The sequence below is a fragment of the Cryptomeria japonica genome, chromosome 2 (assembly GCF_030272615.1).
Source record: "Cryptomeria japonica chromosome 2, Sugi_1.0, whole genome shotgun sequence".
In the NCBI taxonomy this organism is placed as follows: Eukaryota; Viridiplantae; Streptophyta; class Pinopsida; order Cupressales; family Cupressaceae; genus Cryptomeria; species Cryptomeria japonica.
This window is the reverse complement of record NC_081406.1, coordinates 666,022,074-666,045,421: the sequence shown is the minus strand read 5'-3', so window position 1 is coordinate 666,045,421 and position 23,348 is coordinate 666,022,074. Positions and strand designations below refer to the sequence as shown.

The 23,348-nt window shown below is 34.8% G+C and overlaps 1 protein-coding gene across 6 annotated transcripts in view; it reads right to left on the bottom strand.

The window, feature by feature from the left end:
• Positions 1-2,498: 2,498 nt before the first annotated feature.
• The window catches only part of LOC131053126 (cleavage and polyadenylation specificity factor subunit 3-I), an 89,220-nt gene continuing 68,370 nt past the window's right edge, over positions 2,499-23,348 (bottom strand). For 3 of the 6 annotated variants that reach the window (XM_057987734.2, XM_057987738.2, XM_057987737.2), the window contains 3 exons: positions 4,637-4,682; positions 4,389-4,538; positions 2,499-4,254 (listed from right to left, as the gene is read on the bottom strand). In XM_057987734.2, the coding sequence (XP_057843717.1) occupies positions 2,635-4,254; positions 4,389-4,538; positions 4,637-4,682 (1,816 nt within the window). In that variant the 3' untranslated portion in view covers positions 2,499-2,634. Of the gene's footprint in view, positions 4,255-4,388; positions 4,549-4,636; positions 4,683-23,348 lie in introns of all 6 variants that reach the window. The other 3 variants (XM_057987736.2, XM_057987735.2, XM_059216825.1) reach the window with 1 other exon arrangement.

The following is a 23,348-nucleotide window of genomic DNA, read 5'->3' as shown; positions in this document are numbered from 1 at the left end:
GTGTCATAATAATGGAATATTTTGAAAGATTTATTCTTAACTTAATCACATATTTTGTTATTATACATTAAAGTAAAAAGAACAAAATGTGGAGTGGATTATTGTTTAGAGAATATCTCTTTGAAATACTAGCATGTGTCATGTAGCCTTACATATAGGAAATAGTTTATACATAAGTATAATTTAAATGTGTGAATTTAATATTAAATATTATTTTATATTTCAACTAGAATATTTACTTATTTTAAATTATTTTATGTCTATGCTCAATTTCTTAATATCAATATTTTTGAATCATTTTGATCTTCAATTTATTTAATCACTTAAACTAAAAATATGACACGATAAATATTATGTTATATCTAACAAATGAAATTCACGAGTAAATAAGTTATATCAGCGAAGGAAACCTAAGGGAAAGCATGAAGAGAACTAATCATTATTATATTTGTTGTTGTCAATAGGAAGGCAATGAGTTAGCCAATTAACTTTCTACATAGAATTGATCCACAACTTTTAGGACTAACAACTTAATAACCCTAAAACATATTGTTCCATGGGACATGGCTCCTACCTTCTAGAACCATCATAGATTTTTCAAAGAGGACAAATTTGAGGTCACTATAAAAATCTTTATTTTTTTCTTTTTTTATCATTGTTGTAATCCATTTTTCTTTTCATTTTCACTTCTAACAAATTTTAGAAAAAACCTAACATTGTATTACATTAACTACTTGAGAGACTAGGGATGTATAAAGACATCCCATAGATGTTACCACATCCCCAACATAAAAAGCTCATTATTTTTCTCCAATATATATTTGTAAATTAGAAATAAGACATTATCACACAATTATTTACATTAGACATAACATCAAATGTCACTTCTCTCCTCAACTTGATCAGGAGAACCCTAATGATGTGCTAGCATAGCCCGTAATGCTACGGTTGACAACTTCAGAATGAACAAGTGGATCTTTCACGAAATTAAGGACATCAACCTCAAGCTTTGTTCGGTTTGCAGCAAACAAGACAAAAGTAATGAGGGGTTGTGGAGTGAGGGTGAAAGGAAATCTATTGTCAACTTTGTGCAAAAGACCGTGAAACATGTGAAAGTTCTGAAATGATTACGAGTGGAGAATTCAATATTTGGAGAATAAGTTAAAAAATATAAATGATAATCTCATCTCTCTTGTAATCTTTAGTCACAGAATGCTCAAGAATTTTGTAGATAGTCTCAATACCCTAGTTGAGAAACTGAAAAAATCTCAGCAAAAAGGGATTGTGGTGGATGTTGAAGCCTTGGATAAGATGAAGGGGTATGAGGAGGATAAGGGCACGTGTAAGAATACTAGAGCCAATTTGAAGAGATATGCGGAACAACTCTCCCAAGACATCAAGGACTTGAAGAAAATTGCTCTTAGTATGCCTCAAGTGGAAGTTGAAGCCACCGAGGCTCTTAAGAATTTGAACTAGGTTTTTCTAGTTTTTTGGTTTTTAGTCATTTATGTCTGATCTTTTGTTGATGATTTGTTGTTGTTTGTTGGTTTTTATCTTTTTGGCAACTTAATGTAAAAAAGGTTTCGGCTCCCTTCAAAACCTATTTGAACCTTAATAAAAATAATCATTTATTATTTGTTACAATTTTTGCATTTGTTTAAAGTGCCCATGCGGAGGAGGTTTCTATCTAGCAGAATATCTCTTACCTATTGCATCATTCTTTTTTACATTTATATTTTAGCATTTCACTTAAGTTTCAATTTCAATTTCCATTAGTTATTGTTGAATGCTCACTTAAGCTAAACTTAAGCATTTAATAATATTGTAGGTGTTCTAATTATTAAATACTCGTTATCTCATTAGGGTTGCTCATATTTAAGGCTGCACACCTTTAGGGTTGCTATTCTCCTTTTATAAGACTTGTATTGTATTTTTCTAAATTGATTCCCTCTCCAAATGATAATCTTCTTCTTCAAAGTCATTATTGATTTTGTCTCCAATCTTCTCTTGTGACAGGTATTTTGTTTGCAGGTCAGATACTTGAATTTGAGATCGTTAAAATGATTAAATGACATTAATTGTTTGATTATATGCTAACCCATGTCTCCATGAAAGTGCATTTTATACTTAAATTTAAGCTACTAGTGTTCCAATGCAAAATTTAAATTATAAGAAAAAAATATTCTACTATTTTAGTGGAACAGCTACTCTTTAGAAATTGAAAATAAGCTGTGAAGAAATGCGAGCTGAAAATTTTTTTTTAAAAAAACTGCATTGAGAAAAATGACAACTAACTCCACATTTTTTAATTTTACCTAAAAATTTAGCAACAACTGCATACTTTTAAAATGACTACTTAAAATTAAGCAATAAGATTAAATTAATTAGAAAGTAACTGTTATCCAAAATAAACTAAGTAATTGCATAAAAACTTGCCCTATGATATAGGGGATTTTTTTGTCAATTAGATACACATGCAATAAAATATATACAATGAAGATGTGTGAAACAAGATCAATTAATATCCATGCAAACTGTTTCAGAAAATAACCATATACACATAACAGTCGTTAATAAAGTCATAATAGACATCTCATAGTTCATTTTCTTAAAATATGGGGTAAAGGAAGAAAACTAATGAGAACCAATAGGTTTAATAGCATTGCGCATTCGATTAAGTGCAGTTTTAATGCGTTCCTTCAAGTTTTCATTTTCACAGATAACAGTATTGTTTGCATGGTCTACGGTGGCAATTATCCCATCCACAGATACAATCAATTTTCCTTCCTCTTCCTTAACATCTCCAAATAAAGAAGAAAACAATGATTGAATTATTTTATTAAAATCCTTCTCTTCCTTGCCTTCCTTTGAATCTGAATCAGGTGACTTTGCCCTTGAAGACTCTGGATTGAAATTCATCATCATTACAATAATGGAGTCTGAAACCATATCACTTATGGGATCAGACACCCACTGTAACACTACATAATCTGCTCCTTCTTGCTTCACTGTAACTTTGCCATGGACTTTAAGAGTAGGAACTTCATCGTTTGAAACTTCTACACCCTCATACAATTGTTGGAGACGCTTCTTAAGCACAGAGAATGCTCCCTTATATGGGATTGATAATCGCTGTGTAACAGTTCCCGTTGAAAGCTGAGTGAATACTGGAAGATCTTCAGGAGCCATTATCTGGTACGTGAAACCTTTTCTCACCAGTAGACCACTCACTTGACTGCCTTCTTCAGGCGTCTTTTCTGCTAACCTACCTATTGCCTTTGCCAGCTTCTCAGCATTAAAATGCATCTCTACTGTCTGACAGTTTTTTGGTGATAAAACCCTTATATTTTTGTCTGCAAACTGAGAAAGTAGCTTCTGTTTAAGGCGTCCCATCTCATTTGCCTCTCCATGCACGAGAATTATGTTAGGTGGGCGTAGCTCATTTAAAAATGCACTTGTCTGGCTGAAATCAGCATGAGCTGAAAAAGAAATATAGTGGACCTGCATATTTAAAGGCGCTTGTAAACCATTCATCAGCGTCACCTCCTTTGGTTCATTCATAATAGTCTTTGCCAGCGTACCCTCAACGACATACCCAGGAATCACACATGCATTCTTCCTATCATGACACCAAATATCAAAGAGCTGCCTCGACAAACCACTCTGCAAGCCACCTGGACTAGCCATGACTACTGAAGACCCGTCATCCTCAAAGTTCTCAATGCTTTTCAGAGGTAAGATGTGTTTAAAATCAAATGGATTTGAAGCTTCAAATTGAGTACGAATTCTATCATTCATTGCATTGATGTATGTTTGATAAACAGCCATGCACCTTTTTGCAAGAGGAGACGCATAATAAATGGGAATATTATGGAGCTCCGGATGTGCTGCCCAATATTCATCAAGAATCAATAGAAGCTCTTGAGCACGACCCAACGCATATGCAGGAATGAGTACCCTTCCACCCTGAGACACAACACTGTGTACAACATCAGTGAATCTTTTCTCTCGGACAGCTCTAGGCTGATGAAGTTGCACACCATATGTTGACTCGATTATGCAAACATCAGGTGAGAACTGTGTAGTCTCAGCAGCACGAAGGTGACGATCTTCCTCGCGGGAGTAATCACCAGTATATAATACACGCACCCCTGCAATGTCAACCATGAACATTGCTGCGCCAAGAACATGTCCTGCTGTGTAACACCAGAATCGGATGCCATTCACCTCCTGGGTCTGGTGGAAATCAATTACCTGAGCATACAGCAGCTTCAGATTGATTAGGAAAAAAATAAAATCCTTGAATTTTTCTGCAAGTAAAACTTTGCATCATAAGCACCAGAAAAAGGCATCAGCTCAGAAGTGGATGAAAACTAAGAAAACTGCACCTCAATCTTATCCATTGATCGAAGAATGTCTTGTTCATCGAATAACATATCTTCAACAGAAACCTTGCTCACTTTCACATAATCAGAAAGTAGAAGTTTGTAAATAGCTTTGGTTGCATGTGTCATAAATACCCGGCCATTGAAAGTTGTCTGCATATCACTGATTAATTAATATTCTTAGGTTGACTCAAAAATAGATACAAGAAAACCAAAAAATAATTGTCGCTAAGGGTATAAAAGAGCCTCACCTTCTCCAAAAAATAAGGAAGAGATGCCGCATGATCCAGATGGAAACTGCAAGAAAGCATATTATATCAATTCAAAGAAAAGCACATTCTTTCTTAACCATTCCTAGCTAGTAAAGAATAGAATTAAAATAGTGCAACATCTTCTTCCCCCAATTGTGAAGGCAATACCTAATATGTATAACATGTACATCTCATGCAATTGCAGACTAAATTCCAACAGAAAATGAACTTTTTAGCTTAGTGTTCCAAGTGAAAGAAGAGATCTAGAAATGTTAGTTTGCAGCCAATTTCAAAGTATGCTGATGGTTTCTAACCAACATTATTAGGTGATAATTTCTGTCTCTACAACTAAGCATCACTTTGTTTGTTCTAAGCATCACTTTGTTTGGATACCTGAAAATGTCTCATTACTAAGCATCACTTTGTTATTTTGCAGCCAATTTCAAAGTATGCTGATGGTTTCTAACCAACATTATTAGGTGATAATTTCTGTCTCTAGAACTAAGCATCACTTTGTTTGTTCTAAGCATCACTTTGTTTGGATACCTGAAAATGTCTCATTACTAACATGTTGCTCCTGATCCTCAGCTTCGCTCGTCTACTGGCAATTCTATCCTTCTTCAGCAACAGTCTGCCGTGGTTCTGCAGCATCAGGCTGCCAGTGTTTTGTTGCAGCAGTCTGACAGTGTATTTGCGGGGTCTCCCCCGCCTGATTTGTCTTTGAATATTCCCAATGATAGTGTCGCCTGGACGGTTGTGTGTTGCAGGCGGAAAGGAAAATTTTCCCCCCTTCGTCAAGGTGTGGACCTTCCCCACTCTTGAGCTGGGTTGGTTTGTCGATGGTTTGACAGTGGGTTTATTTGCCCTGTCTAACCTTGTTTGTTTGGGGTTTTCACCCTTTCTTGGTTCCTCTTTTTCAGTTTTCCGTTCAGCTTTGTATTGGGTCAGCGCCCTTGTTATAACTGCTTTTTTTATCAAAAACATGTTAATTATTCATCTTTATTAATTAAATAATTATTTAATTATTTAATTAATCTAATTTTATTCTTCTAAAATTAATTTTATCATCACATTTCATCATAGTTAATTATTCTATTTCTATCTTAATTATTTAATTATTCAATCATGCAACCTTCCTTCCTTTAAAATTATTATTTAATTAATTCTTATTTATTTATTTTAATTAAATAATCTTTATTATTTAATTAAATTCAATTTCTATTTTCCTCTAGTTAAATCATTTCTTTAAATTATTTAATTAGCTAATTATGTCTTCCAAATTAAATAAATTTATTTAAATTATTTTTTTTCTCACCTAAAAAATTTAAAATTCCCAAATTCTAATTTCCAACTAATTTCATTTCATGTGCATGATTGTGGATATTTTCGAAAAACAATTTTAAATCCAAATTTAATTTAAATGCATTTCATGCTAATTTCTAACTAACACTCACCTTTTCTGACTAATTAATTAATTCAGTTAACTTCCTAAATCACCTTTCTAACTCTCAATCAACTTTGTGAACAAGTTCATCCATTCCGCTTATTTAAGTTTAATTTTCAATCAATTTTCTCTCAATTAATCTTAACCATTGATCTATTCAGTCTACATAACAATCTTAACCATTCAATTTTCCTTCCAATTTCTATAAATTCGGCATCATTCTTCTATTTTCATCAACTATCTATGAATTTATAGTGTCGTCTTGATGCAGGTTTTCAAGCATGACTCGAGCAATGGAAGCAATATATCGATTCAATAAGGGAGTTTTCAATTGATTTATTTTCATGCTTTATTGATTCAAATAAATTTTCATTGTGTTTACAGATTTGTTAATTAGATTGGATTTTTGTGGTTCATCCGATAATCTGATTAATTATGCTAAATTTCCACATAAAACATCTGGTGAACCCAACATGAACAATCTTCAAATTTTTGCATTGTGTAGGTTACAAGTACTAAATTCTGCATTCATGTCCAGATTTCTATATCCGCCATAACAATTTCACATTTGCAACAAAAAAAATTGATCATTTTTAGTAGGTTTTTAAATTTGGCAAGTTTTCATTTTTAGCAAGTTTCTGAATTTGGTAGAGTTTTTATTTTTGGCAGGTTTCTAAATTTTTGTTTTTAGTAGGTTCTTGTTTTTAGCAAGTTTCTAAATTTGGTAGGTTTCCATTTTTTGTAGGTTTTTGTTTTTAGCTAGTTTTTGAATTTGGCAGGTATCAGTTTTAGCAAGTTGTTTTAACAAGTTTCCGTTTTTAGCAGGTTTCTATTTTTAGCAAGTTCCTATATTTGAAAAAAAAAATTGATTTTGTAATATTGATTTTTGTTACTAATGTTTCATTTTCAGCATGTGGCAAGCAAAGTTTGGAGGAGAAAAACATGAGTGGTCCAAGACTTAATCTGAAACTACTAACACTTTTGGTTTGCACAGGTAATTAGGATTGTATGTGACTTTCAAATAGATAGCACTTCATTTGGTGCATAAAATAAATCATTGTTTTATGTGTTTGGAGCACTAGGCTCATTTTAGTTTAACCCTTAGCGAGCATGCCTTCCGAGAAGCCCTTAAAGTCGAGTGTGAGGGAACAACCCAAGTGGTAACAAGCTAAGTCAAGCTTCTTCCAAGACAATATAAATAAATGTGTTTGTGGGCAAACTTGTAAGCAACAGGTGCAGATGTGTCATACATGTTGGCATTCTACACTCTTATGAGAATAGTGGTGTTGTCATTGATGGCAACCACCTGGCAAGCTTCTAACACTCATCTGGTAAAGCCACCGGCAGGCACCGGCATATACATCTACATACACCGGCAAACACTTCACCGACAGCAACAACAATGCATACCGGCACCCCAGCGGACCGAGAATAAACTTTTGTTTATTGTATTTAATTGTAATTATCTTTTGTAAAGCTGACATGGCATATTGTAAAAGACTCATATATATGTATGAGATCTTATAGGTCATTTTGTGTAAGGAAGATATATGCATGGGGAGAATATATGGATGATATTTTGTATAAGGAGATATAGTTGATAGCGAAGGTTTTGGTTATAGAATGAGCTTAAACCAATACTGAACTTGGCATAGTTGATGCTGATTTGAAGCAGTACATTGTATTGGATTTCATAATCCACTTTTGTAGTCAGTGTGACTCTTATTGAGCAATGAGCTCTAGGAAGTTGGCCTTCATTGTAAGTAATATTTATTCATTGGCCAGTGAGTGAATATTGTGGGTCACAAATCCCACCGAGGTTTTTCCCACACCGGGTTTCCTTGTTAAACATCTTGTGTTATTGTATGTTTTCTATGCTGCCTTTATTGTTCCTATTTACTGCATTAATTCTTATTTACTGGTACACTATTTTGAGATGCAAAGTTCTTAATAAGTTTAAATATTTTGTAACCCGGTTAGATAATGATTCACCCCCCCCCTCTCAGTATCTTTGGGACTGTCATTAATCCTAACAATACCGACGTATGCCTCCCTCAATATCTGTGCGATGTAAAATCCACACAGTGATGCATAAAAACCCACAAGGGCTGGGAGACCTCGTAATTGAGGGAAATGCCGCATGTATGGCCACCTGAACGAATGCCCTTACTACAAACCACTTGTTTTAGCAACCAAAAACCTTCTATTTGCTGGTGCAGGAGGTCAGACTTCTAAAGTTGTCCCACACTCTCGCAGTTCAAAGTAGAGATAGCAAATTCCTCTAGATCTTCGATTCTTTGGGAATTCAAAGTTTTGTATGCCCAAGAAGTGAGTGTCGTGGTGGGGGAGCCAATGTTACCAAACTTATAAGCTATCTACTTTGAATAAGTGTGGCTCAGATTTATACGTAGTGGGAACCCAACAAATATTATCTTGGCCAACCTAGGATTTGTGCTTGTCTGTGCATGTTATTTCAACCATATTGTCTTCAAAGTGTCTGCAATATTACATTTCATTGAAACATAGGAAAATTGAGATCATAATGAAAAATTGAAATCAAAACAAAAAACTCAAAATTTTGCATTTGTCTTGCTAGAGTTTTGCATTCGTTCAGATAAAATTTTGCATTTGTCATGCGAGGGTTTCGCATTTGTCAATCTGTCATTTCGCATTTGTCCATATCAACATTAGGTGTTGTTGACGTGTTTTTTATGACAACGTCAAACAAAGAATAAAGTTGTCTAATGGTCACTTCACTCTCTCTTGATCAAAGTGCGATTGCATGCTAAGATTGCAAGAAGTTCAAACAATCAACTCCAAGGTTCCTTTATGCTACAGGCGTGACTCAGTTGGCTGATGGGTTTGTTGTTAACCCAAGGGGCCTTTCATTTGGATCATTCTTTCACTTATGTGTTGTGGCGTGGAAATTTATCATCAGATATAGCAATTTGGTGATGCTTCTGCTTTGAACGAACTGAAAATAAAGGGGGAAAGGGTTAGAAGGATCTAAATCTACTCCTAAGGGCAGTGATATCAATAGCTAATCCTTCGATGGACAAATTCCAAATAAACCAAGCTCTACTTCGCCAAGTTTAACTACAACTCCGCAAGAACCGATGCAATCTTCTGGGGATGCTAAATGATTTTCAAATTGAGAAACTGCATTTGAATACCCAAAAACGGCGCAATCCAAACGACTATCCACAATTGAACTTAGCACAAATTTAGGGGTTCGAGCCAACTTTACACAGCATCTTATAATCAACAAGATGCCAAAAGTATGAACCATGGAAATTCATCAAACACCATTACATTCTCCATTGAAATCAAAGCCCTTTATCTAAAAACCGAGAAAATAAAATTCTACTCTAAGCGAGGAAGGTGAAACCATGCAAGTTTTGAAAAAATAACTTAAGTGGACACCATTAGAGAACAATGTTTCACTATTATTTTCTCAAAAACTTATCGCAACAATTTCATACAAAGCTCCCTCCTTTACAAATGAGGGGGGTCACCCCTTTATATAGGCCTCAGGCCATGCAAACCCTAATTAGGGTTTCAACCTAGAAGATTCTCCACTCAAGATGCAACGAGGTGAGAATCAGCAATAAATACCCCATAAAGCCCATATACAATAATTTCATGAGCCCAAAATAGCGTCCACTGATGCATTAAATGCACCCCACTATACCGATCATGCCCAAAATATAATTAACATCTCCATGCAAGGAATAAATGCCCATCATTCTTCATGCGACAGCAACATGCACGGAGAATTTGTCATAGAATCATAAATAAGGCAGATGCATGCAAGAAGATTCTTTATGCATTCAACATGCATTGACCGGTCCACCACTTGGTCAAGATATCCCCGTAATAAGTGCACCACCATGAAGACATAAATGCACCATCATCTCCTGGACGTGACCTGCATGCATAAGGAATCTGTCATTAATTCAATACGCACTAATCTGGCTGCCACTTGGCAAGAAATCCTTGAAGGGAGAAAACTTCATGAGAGAGAATCTTTGACTCTAGAAGCATTTTTTTTGTAGTTTCTCAACTTTCCTTGCTTGGAGAAGGTTTTTCATCAATTCTACACATTTCCTAATTTTTAGGAAAATTTCTAAATTAGGGTTCCACGGTCCAGGAGAGAGAAAATTCTCCTACGATTCCAAATCTATAGAAGTTTTGAAATTTGGATGTGATTTGATGCCCGAGAATGGATTTTTAAAAAAAATTCCTAGGGGAAATTTCTTGTTCAGTTCATCCCTGATTCCTTCCTTGCCAAGAAATTGTTTTTCCACCTTCAATTCATCCCGGCGTGGAACTCATGTTGTAAAGGAATTCTCCTTTGAAAAGAAATTTGTTCCTTACCCCCAAGGAAGGAAATTCTTCATGCCTTAGCCAATTTTCATGATTTCCAAGAACTATGTTGTGAAGGAAGAAATTTCCATCATTTAGTCAAAAAAAAAAATTCAGAATTTCTTCTTGTTGGGCGCAATTCTTTCTTGAGGAAGGAATTTTTTTTGTGCTCTTTGAATTCATCACATTCGCAGGGAGCTTTTTGACCAATTTGCCACATTTCCTATTTTTTAGGAATTTTCCTAAAATTTAGGACCCAGGTCCAGGAGATAGAGAATTATCTCACGAGTCAAAATCTGCAAAACTTTCCAGATTCTAATAAGATTTGGTGTCTAAAAATGGAAATTTCAAAAAAAAATTCGAGGAGATTTTTTTTGCTTTTCATTCCTCCTTGACCCTTTGACTTTCATGCCTTAGACAAATTTTCAATTTTCAAGCTTAAGCATGGAATTCACCATGTCTTGGAATTTGACCATTTTCCATGCCTCCAAGCACCCCTCAATTTGGTGCTTTCCATTAGTCTAGGGCGCTATTTCCATGTGCAGAGGAATTCACACTTTGTTTGGAATCTTCCATCACTTCCTTGTTTTGGCACCTTCACCATGCCTTGGGCGGAATTTCACTATGGAGGAATTTCATCAAATGTTGAATCCTCCATATGACCCCTCCAATTTGGCGCCCTACTGAGTGTTTGAGCAGAATTTCAGTGGAGGAGGAATTTCATCAAATGTTGAATCCTCCATGACCCCTCCATTTTGGCACCCTGTTGAGTGTTTGGGGGGAATTTCACTGTGAAGGAGGAATTTCATCAAATGTTGGATCCTCCATGACCCCTCCATTTTGGCGCCTTGCTGAGTGTTTGGGCGGAATTTCACTGTGGAGGAGGAATTTCATCAAAAGTTGAATCCTCCATGACCCCTCCATTTAGGCGCCCTACTGAGTGCTTGGGCGAATTTTGGCCATGAAGGAGGAATTTGATGCTTTCTACCAATTCGGGACATATATATATATATATATATATATATATATGAGATATATATGAGATATAAAATTTAAGCATGAGTGGCATCTTCAATATGTCTTTTTCCTTTCTTATACTTTAAGTTATATTTCATCTATATTGTCAGGATGTTTGAGAGTGGTTTCAAGTCCCTACGAATCATAACGCAAATTCTGGATTTTGGAAGATCTTTCAAATTTTCAAACTTCGTCAAATTTCAGGCCATTTTCGGATCAAGATGACATTCGTGGATTGATGTGAATTTCAAGACTTGGATGATTTTGCATGCTTTCCTCTTCTGGAATTGGAGTTCCAAACTTAACCATTTTTTTGATCCAACTTGTCTGCCTTCTGACTCTTCCAGATTTAGAAATGATCTTCAAGAGCGTTCAATCTTCAGCATCTTCAAGGATGTTCAGTTTTCAGTGTTTTCCTGTGAGGAACCTGCCAAAAATAGATTTTCCCAGATAGTAAGTGTTTCAAAATGTCAAGGTTTGGGCAAGATAGGTCAGGAAAGCACTTACTAAAAATAGTAAGTTTGATTTTTGACAAAATTAGACCAATCCGAGAGGCAGTGAAACTTACTAAAAATAGTAAGTGCTCATAATTCGCTCAAATTTTATTGGGAGGTTCCATGAAGGGTCTCGATTCCAGTTCTAAGTTCAGTTTTTCCAAAACCCTAACAGAATCCCCTAAAATCTAGGACTAAAGGCAAAAACCCTAAAATTGACGAAACGAGTCCTAGACTTAACCAAATTTGCTCAAATGAAAAGCAGACTTAATCAATATGACCCCCAAACACTTTCAATGCAGAGAGACTGATGAGACTGCTGCGAAAAAGACCCAAAGACCGGAAGGGCGTAAAAGTAGGGGGTCTCCATTTGCAATGGGGCGATGTGTGAAAACGTCACAACATGTGCTCAATCAGAAAATCACAAAGTCTAAATCTAGAGACCTATTATCATCAATCAATTTCCAATCAATCATTGTACCCTTGCTCATAAGTCTATAATAGGGTACCCTCAATCATAATCTCAATCAAGTCAAATCAATCCTCAATATCTCTTGCACAATGTCTTCAATCTGGTCCTTCGATTTTTTCATTAACCTGTTTTCCATCTGTCATCTCCTAATTTCGCAATCGATTGATAAATCGGTGCTTAATAGTGTCCACCTTTGCATTCATTAGCGTACTCCTAGGAGTCTTTCATGGCCTATACACAATCCCAAAGCAAGAGAAACAAAATATGTCAAGATGCATCTTTCAAGCACGAGCAAAATCATCCACCCATGTCTAGCAGTGACTCATTCCAAAATGATTATATCAATGCCATATCCACCTCATGTGATTCCACACCAACCAATAAATCAAATAATGACATCCTTCGAGTTTACCCCCAAGGGTTATCCACAATATAAATCCAAGCTAATCCATTTCTTAATACAAATCCCTAGCACAATTCAAAAATCCTTGATATAATGCCACCATATGCTCCATTTCCAGCAAACCAACTCCAAAGAGTCCCATTCAAAATATATTCTTATAATGCCAAAGTGTTGAATCCTTTCAAGAATCTCTCATACATATCCAAACTCCTACCCGATGTCACGAGGATAATCCAAAGTCAGAAGAAATGAATCCTAGAATAAATCAAGATCAAGAACAAACCCTTCCATCTAATCCAATTTTTGATCAAGACCCCTGTCAAAAATCCTACTAAAAATGACTAATCGCTCGCTGGCAGTGAGGCTCTATCTTGGATGGAATAAAATGGATGCTCGCTGTCAGTGAGGCTCTATCTAAGATGCTTTTGAAGTCAAGATAACTCATGTAGTTGGCCACGTCGGATTCTAAAGATGACAATGATCATATACACCAAAATGAATGCATCTGCACACACATGGTTAATCAAAGACTAAGTATCTTCATCCAATTTGGAATTCTTCTTCCCTTTTGTGTATGCTTCCTAGAAACTAGATATGTTCAATTGAACTTTTTGAAGGTAAATGTGGGTTGGGTCTCTATCTTTGAAATGTTCAAGAACACTCATTCAAGTAATGCTAGATGTTGTGACGATCTCACATATCTCCCTTTTGCAAATGGATGCTTATATACTTGGGGGTAAATTTCATCCACTCTATCCTTCCTACCATATCTCCCATTATCCCTCACCACTATCCATCACCTTATCTACATTCATCTTGTTTTTCCATCTTTGATCTTGATAAAGCTAAGGATCTTCATAAGCATCAGGTATCCTATTTGCTTCACCTTATACATACCCCCTAGTCCATATCCCTTATCATATCCATTCCTTCCTTATGTCATCCATTACTACCTATGATCTTGCTTCTCCTATTCATATCCTATCTCCATCCATATCTCATTTTCCATCCCTTGATCTTGATCAAAACTAAGGACAAAAAGATAAATGCAAAAACATGGTTTCAAAAAAGCTCTTGATATGTCCCTTCATGTTCCATAATAAGCTACCTCCATCTTTCTCATGTCCATCTCCACCCCAACAGTTCATTCATCCATTCATAATAGACACTAGGGGGAAACAAATACATCTTGCTTGTAATCCAGAATCATTCAAAATCAAAAAAAAAATCTTTCAAAATTAAAAAAAAAACTATAAAAAATCCTTTAAAAAATCTTTAAAAATCACAAAAAGTCCTAAAAAAATCTTTAAAATCACAAAAAGTCTGGAAAAAATCCTAAAAAATTGAATAAATAAAACAAAATCTTGCAATAAACTATCCCGTAGAGATCAAACACTTGAGCAGATATCCAGTAAATACTTTGCACAAAGTTTAACAAATTGATAAACTATCCTACCAAGAATCTGCGATCAAACTGATCAATTGTCTTATCAATCGAATCATCCAACCCTATCAATCAATCAATCATGATCAACTTATCTTAAACAAGGAAGGGTACGCTCGAAACCAGACAGATTGATCTTACACAGGGTATTCGATCTCTAAAACCAAACATTCTTATCAACCATCACATCAAGCAATCAAAACCAAGACATAGATCAATATGGCTATTGGATTTTGTCCTAGTTAGTCTTATATTTTTATCAATTGATGACAGGTCATGTTCCTATGCTACTCAAGGATGTCCACAAGTGACTAGAGGAGTCGGGATGGTTCATGATCTTTTTCTTTGTTTGTTGTTTGTGGTGTAAACCGATGAAGTTCTGAGGCAATGGTACTTTGGGTGTCTGTGTTGGTACGTTCATTCGGCAAGTATCTTATGCAAAAATAAAAGTAAAAGATAACTATGCTTGTAACTATCACACATACTTCGACCCTTAGTGCTACAACCAAAATAGAGGGGTTCACTCCTTGTCTACAATGTGTTTGTTTTTACAATGGGCTAGTGTACAAAGGTCCATTGAAACATAATAAGGCTCAATGATGAAAATGTTGTGCTATAATAAAGACACAAGAATTCATGATAGTTTCATTTCCTCATATCAATTATTTTATCCATTAATCAATTCTATTTCCTAACATTCTTCACTTCTTACTAATCATTGTTCACTTTTATAATATTTCATCAATTTGTTGCCTTATACAGGATGCGTCCTTGAAACCAAATGCGGTCATCTATCATTTATCTTATACATGATGTCCTTCCCAAAAACCAAATTTGATTTTTATTCAATCAATCTAGAAATCACCCCAACCATTTCTTCTACCTAATCAAACCCATACATGTCATCTCAACTAAACCTTCTACTATCTCACATTCTCCTTTTTTCGAGAGATCATTCATGCCTTTAATGCACAATTGCTCGAGGGGGCATTACACCCTACTGTCGTCAAAGCACGCTGAGGCAGGAAAAAATTTCATTTTCATTGTCTCAAAGAGAAGCAAAATGTAGACACCTAAAAATGTCTCGTTACTAACACGCTAATTATTCATCTTTATTAATTAAATAATTCTTTAATTTGATTCTTCTAAAATTAATTTAATCTTCACATTTCATCATAATTAATTATTCTATTTCTATCTTAATTATTCAATCATGCAACCTTCCTTCCTTTCAAATTATTTCATGTGAGGAACCCGCCAAAGACTACTTGGTTCGAGGACTTCTTAAAGGAAGAGGACTTCGAACTGGATGTGAGGGAAGGGATGACCCCTTCCCCTTCAAGCTCGGAATAAAGTGGCTACGATTCTTGGACAAAAGATGTGACAATTTTGTTCCTTCCTTGTCACTTTATATTCTACTTAGCTTGGTACTCTAGCTTATTACCATAGTAACAAGAACATTGTTAGCTTATGATCAATACAGACTTCGAAAGAGGTATTAATCTCGCCATATTTTAAGGATAAACATAGCTGGTTTAAATGCAACTAAATAGTATGAATTAACTGTTAATTTTATGGTTTTACTCATATCCACCTCATGAGAGTAGCTCAGATCTTTCATTTTAGTTACTATTGTTGCTCTTGTTCATATATTCCTACATATATTGAGGATTGGCTGATATATTCTTACACTGTTTTTATATTCATATATATGAATATATATGAATATAGGCATATACTCATATATAGGTATATACCCATATAGGTGGATACATAATCAGGGAGGGATTTGTTAACAAAATCTACAATGAAGGCCTTCGACATCTATATGTGTAGACCTATATGAACTAAGAGCATCAATTGCAACTTCTATTAGTCCTGCAAGTTGTTAAAATATACTTGTTTGTCACTTCTTGTTGTGCTATCTATATATGAAAGATTATCTGGCATTCTACAGACTATGGGTAATAAGTGGCATGCATGCAAAATATTCTGGGTGAGAATTAAAGATAAATACTGCCATGACACTCATCCATTTCTATTGCCCTCTTAGTATATATTTTACATGGTTGTGTGAGTTAGCTTGACACGGTTACAGCCATGACAAAATCCCCTTTATGCCCTTTTGTTATTGTATCCTGGATATCATCCATTATCAGGGATAGCATCCTGATACAAAAACAAAAGGAAGTAAATAGGTGATTCAAAACTATGAATGTGCATTGTTCAAAAAGGGAATTAACTATGAACTCTGTTTATGATTATATCATATCTAATACTTTTCACTTGTAGATAAATGAGGTTAAGGATTTAAAAACACTAAATAAGGAAATCGAAACACTCTATTTATATTTTCTGTTTACATTTCTCTGTTTAAATCTTGGAATGGCAGTTCCAATCGGATAAATGGTTGAGGAATAATCCTAGAACGGAATATAAAATATAGTATTTGAAATAGGAAATTAAATTTTACTAACAATCTTGGCAAGTGGTATGAAAACTAATCATGCAAGGGGAACAAGGCCATCTTAAACAAAAGAAAGGAAGACAGCTGTGCTGAAAAGGCCTATAAACAACATTTAATCAAAGCTCAAACTCAAGACAGGGCACAAGGAGAACAGTGATAATTATAATATGTTAAAAGAGGCTTGTAAGGGAAAGAAAATACCTGATCACCCTTAGTCCAGGGTGCTATTGTAATTTTCAAAAATCTTGTTCTTATATGTAATAGTTGTAGAATTTTCTGGACTATGGTCCCGAGCAAGGCCGGAGATTTTCTCGCCTCCACTCTTTCCTACCGGTGCCCGCACGAGTGGAGTGATGTAAATTTTATTAATAATTAATAAAATTTTCGGCTTCGGCCTTTTACCAATCAAAAAAAAATTATGTTTTATTTACTTCGATTAAATTCAATTTTTATTTTCCTCTAATTAAATAATTTCTTTAAATTATTTAATTAGCTAACTATGTCTTCCAAATTAAATAAATTTGAGAAATTTATTTAAAATAATTTTTCTCTTAGTTCAAATATTCAAAATTCTCAAATTCTAATTTCCAACTAATTTCATTTCAAGTGCATAATTTTGGATATTTTTGAAAATCAATTTTAAATCCAAATTTAATTTAAATGCATTTCATGCTAATTCTTAGAACACATGCTAATTTTTAACACTCACCCTAGAGTTCAACTATCAATCACCTTTTCTGACTAATTAATTAATTCAGTAACTTCCTCAATCAACTTTTTGAACAAGTTCATCCATTCAGTTCACTTCAGTTTAATTTTCAATCAATTTTCTCTCAATTAATCTTAACCATTGATCTATTCAGTCTGCAATTCAATCTTAACCATTCAATTTTCCTTCCAATTTCTATAAATTTAGCATCATTCCTCTATTTTCATCAACCACTATCTTTGAATTTCTCATGGTCTTTATGCAGGTTTTCTAATGCGACTTTGAGAGTCATCTAACTGCAAGAATTGAGAAGAGCAATGGAAGCGATATATCAATTCAATAAGGGAGTTTTCAATTGATTTATTTTCATGCTTTATTGATTAAGATAAATTTCATGGTGTTTATGGATTTGTTAATTAGATTGGATTTTTGTGGTTAATTTGGTAATCTAATTAATTATGCTAAATTCCCTCGTAAAACACATTGAAAATGGCTTTTGTCTTATGAAGCACCTTTAAACTTATTTATAACAACTGGAAGTGAAACCTTATTTCCTTAATCCATAATTAAACCTTAATTTTCAAGAGATCATGTAATATTTAAACATTTTTTAGTATCACATCTCGTTGTACTCTTAAAAAGGCTCCTATGACATTTACCCTCTCACCAATCTCAAGATCAATGCAATCGAAAGTCACTTCAACTTCTAAGTTCTCTTTATAAACAGAAAATTCTCTTACAAAAGTAATTGGACATCACAAACTCTCTACAAGAAATTTTCTGCATAGGATTTGTATTCTCTTGTTTCCTTGTACGGTAGCTTATAATTCCATTCAAATATAAAGCCTAGAAATAGAATTAGCTATACAAAATTGGACCTCAATTTATTTAAAAGATAGACTTCTTGTTATAGCAAACTAACCTAAATTTGGAAATGAGTGTAAGATAAAATCTTTCCAATCCAAGCAATCACAAATGTATCAATAATAAACTAAGTTGTCGGTACCAATACGTCAGTATGGCAATTTTTTCCTTGGGTAAGGTATGTTTGGGTACTCTATGTGTGTGTGTGTGCTAAAAAAAGATTAAAAATATAGCTAATTGTAAAACTAAATGCATTTCATGGTATGATACTTCATTATTAATCATTGATCAATGCCAAATGCCAAATACCGAAATGGTTCAAAATTAGTTGGAAATTAGAATTTAGGAATTTTGAATGCCAAATGCCAAAATGGTTCAGAATTTCAATATTATTTCATATGCCATATACTATGTATCAGCTGCCCTTCAAAATGCCAAAATGAGAAAAGAGAGAGTTAAGAGAGCAAAATGATCTTTGTATTGGGCAAAATGATGCTTTTAGGGGCATTTTAGGGGTTTTGGATGCAAAAAAAAAAGTTTTTAAAATGTCTTTTCTTGTTACTTTTTGGTACTCGGTGCCTTTGGGTATCCACAGGTACACCTATGTATGCCTAGGTATGTCGAGGTATGCACCCTAGGCACACCCAGGCATACCCTTGTGCGAACCCATACTCAAATGCACCCAATATGGGTGCGAGGCTAGTTTTGGGCATACTCGATAACATAGATAATAAGTATAGATTAGAAATTTTTTGTATCCTATCCTTTAAAACTAGATTTCTCGTCTTTGAAGTACCATGTTTGTCTTTGAATAACTAATATATCATGATTTTAGTTACCCACATCACTAGTATTTTGTTTGAGGAATGAAACACTAATAAGGAGATATTGCAATGCCACAATCAAAGGATTAAAGGCAGATTGACCACATCACACTAACAAAATGACAAATTATCTCAATCGGTCATAACAATTGACCTAGGATGTTGTGATATTTAAGCTCATATGTAATCAATGGATTGGCATTCAAAAGACTTAAAGATTGAGACTTGCACTAGGATCATACTTACACAATTCTATACACAAGCATACTACATTGCTCTTGAATGGTCCCTGGAAAAGAGCTAACCACAAGAAGGCAGCAAGCATTTACGTCTAGTTCATTGAAATTTCTCAAGGTTTGTACCATCGCATTGATCTCTACTCATACATATCATTCTTTCTTCATTTGTTCTCTTTATAAGATGATTTTAATATTTTGCATTTTAATCACATATACATGTAGTTTTTTCTAGCTTGAAGCTAGATTTTCATAGTTAAATTAAAACATTTTCAAATAACTAAAGGGAAATGATTTTGGTTAACTAGGTCATATCTTTTGTAAGGCACTAAGCCTTAATAAAGAAGATATGGCACCACCAAATGTATCCCACAATTATGTAAGTTCAATGCAATGCAAGTGAATTACACCTCACCTACATCATTATAAAGTATTTCAACATGAGCGTTTCAAACAAGCATGACAATTGACAGGTAATCTTGTGAAACAAAAGCTAGTAAGTAATCAATGAGCGAACCTTACCAAAAGAAGTAAAATTTAATAGCTTAGAAGTCCAAAAATACTTATGGTTTATAACTTCAGTCATGTTACTCTATTCACAAAATTCATTTTTCTCATCTTCTCCCACCATAAAACAATTCTAATCTTTTGCAGGCTATTACGAAAAATTACATAATGGTCTAGTATTCCATGAATCCAAATTGTAGTGTAATTATTAAGCTCTTCCACCCATATTGATGTTATTAGGTACTACAGCAAAATACTGTAACGTTATTCTTCTAATTTCCAAGTAAATGCCTGATTGTAAACATAAAGGAAATTTTTAGGTCCCAACTAAGCTAGCACACCTCTTGGGCATATGAGAAGCCCTTGTAAGAACAAGGAGGCTCTTTGCATCAATCTAAAGTTTACATAGAGATAGATAGATATATAGATATCAAATTTTCTAATTCTTATGTTTCCATCTTGAACAAGTATAGGAATTAAATTTAAAAGGTAAAACTTCAAAGCATCAATGAGATCATTGGTCTTCTGACAGCTATGCAATGATTTTGCGAACTAAGAAGCATGTGCCTGACTTCCAGATACAAAGTAGAGAAACAAACAAATCTTCAACCATGAAGCAGCAAAGAAACCAAGACCATCTGCAGAAAGAACACAACGAGTGCACTTGGACAGGCAGTATTGTCAGTGTCCCAAATACATTGCTGTAGACTCAAGAGTATGGAAGCTCCAAGTTCCCAGCTACAGGGCTTAGAGGACAGAACCTCTAATCCCTTTTAGCATCCATTTCACTCAATCTGTGAAACAGCAAAAGCTGACTACCCATTAAAAATCAAACTAAAAGACTCTTGATTATGCAGCCCACAGTAAGATAACAAATAAGGCTTATTTTAATGCTGGAACCAAATATTTCATTCGTTTAGGATGGTAACCAATGTTCCATAATACCCAAACTAAAATAAAGAGTTCGATATCTATAGAGATAACTGCAGAGAAGGCTAGAGATAGCTAGAAGTCAAAATGCAGTCATAACATATATTATTTGAGATGGAAGTCTACACAAACTTGAGAGAATGGCCATAGCCAAGCAGCAGAGCTCAGTTTGCTATTACATTCAGTCCAGAAATTAGTTGAACATATAAGGACAGACGCATCAAAGATGAAACAATTTTCTTCTTTATATTAATTAATTCTTGAGTGTCCAAAAGTCCCACACCAGTTTCAATTTTCCTCATTTATACAATGAATTGGGCAGTTATTCACAACTACCACCAACTGACAACTAAATGTAGTCATGATCTTGCCTGGTCTGCAGAAAACTTGATGTCATACTGCAAATAACACAAGAACAAACTATATAGAACAATGCAATGAGAAGATATCGCAAGGTGGACGCTTAGGATTGCCACATGGCAAGAATCCAACACCTGCATGCCTGTCAAAGCATTCCTTGGCATGCAAAGTGCCTGCATGCATGCAACTGCCTTACATGAACAGCACTGTCACAACCAGGACCTACCTAACGTTGCTTTTTCTATTTCCAATGACTTCCTCCTTATGCATAGGACCCCTCAGCATGCAATGCGCTTGATGCAATGTGCACTTCTTGTATGTAAGCAAATTTGTCACCATTAGCTTATTTCCCATGTTTTTCACATTAGCTAACTGGCATCAAAAAAAAAGAAAAAGCAAATAAATAATTAATTTTAGTTGTCAAAAGTAATATTTCTATAATTGTTAAGCTTATTTCATTATTTTAAAAAGTCAAAATTGACTTTAAGTTGTGCATAAAGGAGGCGTTACACTCAAGGGGGGAAAGGGTTGTCTTTTTGTATACTTTAAAATGACTTTAAAATATTAAAGTGAATATGGAGCCAAAAAGAAAAATTAATATTTTATTGACCACGAAAAGTTATAAAAAGAGCAGTGAAGAGAAAAGGGTTACCATTTTCTCTTTTGCTATTGCGCTGTGGAGAATTTGAGTTTTTCTAATTTTTTGAGGACAAAAAGCCTCTAGAAATTCTAATTTTGAGGACGAAAACCCTCCTAGCTGGTTAGAGTGATTTCATCCAGATATCACCATTGTGCTGAAGACGAAAAATACACAGTTTGATGTCAAAAATGAAATCTTTTGATGTATGTCGGCGTTGTTTTTTAGTTATTAAGATTTTGAAGCTAAGTGATTGAGTTTTCAGTCTGTTTGAAGAGTTTGTGGATACCAGAACAAGGCTGTACCATTTTCTCAAGCTGGTCGTACTATCTCCTACAGGCTGTAGTCCTTTGGTATTGCATATTTTGTTCTTTTCAGATGGCTTTATATGCTAGACATGGTTTACTTATGCTGCTGGTTTGATGACCATACAGTTGAAGGGATTTCTTTGAAGGGTTGTATCATGTACTAGGTCGTACATTGATAAAAGAAAGGGCATGTAAGCTGTGTTGGAACACACCAATATATAAGAGGTGGGCGGTGGGAAGGGAGGGCAGGCTGAATCAGTATATCATCAAATTACAATTTTAGTTACTTCATAAGCAATCATTACCTAATAGTTAGGAGCATCAACATGATCATCAATAAGCAATTAATGCAACAACAAAAAAGAGCACAACACCAAATATTACATGGAAACCCTAGAAGGGAAAAACCATGATGAACAAGCTGCTTGGATCTACTATCCAAATCCAGCCTCACAAAAGAAACATGAACTTTACATTCTGATTTGAAGGCACCAACCATCACAAGAAACCAAACCCCTTACAATGCAACTTTTATGGGCACCAATCCAAAGGGAGACTGCAATCCCCTAATCTGAGCTCCAATTCAATACCAGAGAGGCACCAACCTCATACAAATCAGGAGGCACCATCCTCAAAACAGATTATACAACAGATGACAGACATCCCCTATCTAAGATTGGATTATAATGATATCAATGAGAACATTTGTAATTCTGCTTTGTCATTTTGACAGCTTCAAATCTTTAATCACTTCCACGTCACACACACTGCCTCTGCTCCAAAGGATAAATCATGAATCACACAAACAGAGCTACAGATCAATTTACTTTGTCACAAACTCTGTTACACACACTCTGCTAGAGCAGTGATCTTCTATATATATGGATCCGCACAATTTGATCCACTGCAAATGTCAGCCCAGATGTGTTAAAACTTAAAAGCATCGCAAACAATCTCCCATGTCAGCCTACACAGATTGGACCTACACTACACAGACAGCCTCTGAAAACTTCAAATTCAAACTTAGAACTAGTTGTTGTGCACGCTTGAACATTAGTCGTAGATCTCTCCTTTTCGCAGCAAAACGGGCACTCATGATACACAATAAATTATGAGCAAAAGACTTCTAATGTGGAACAATCGCACAAACTCACAGCATCAAGACACGATCCCATCAAACATCCTCTAAATGCGGGCTAGCCATAGATTCTCTAATGTTGAATTCATGTGT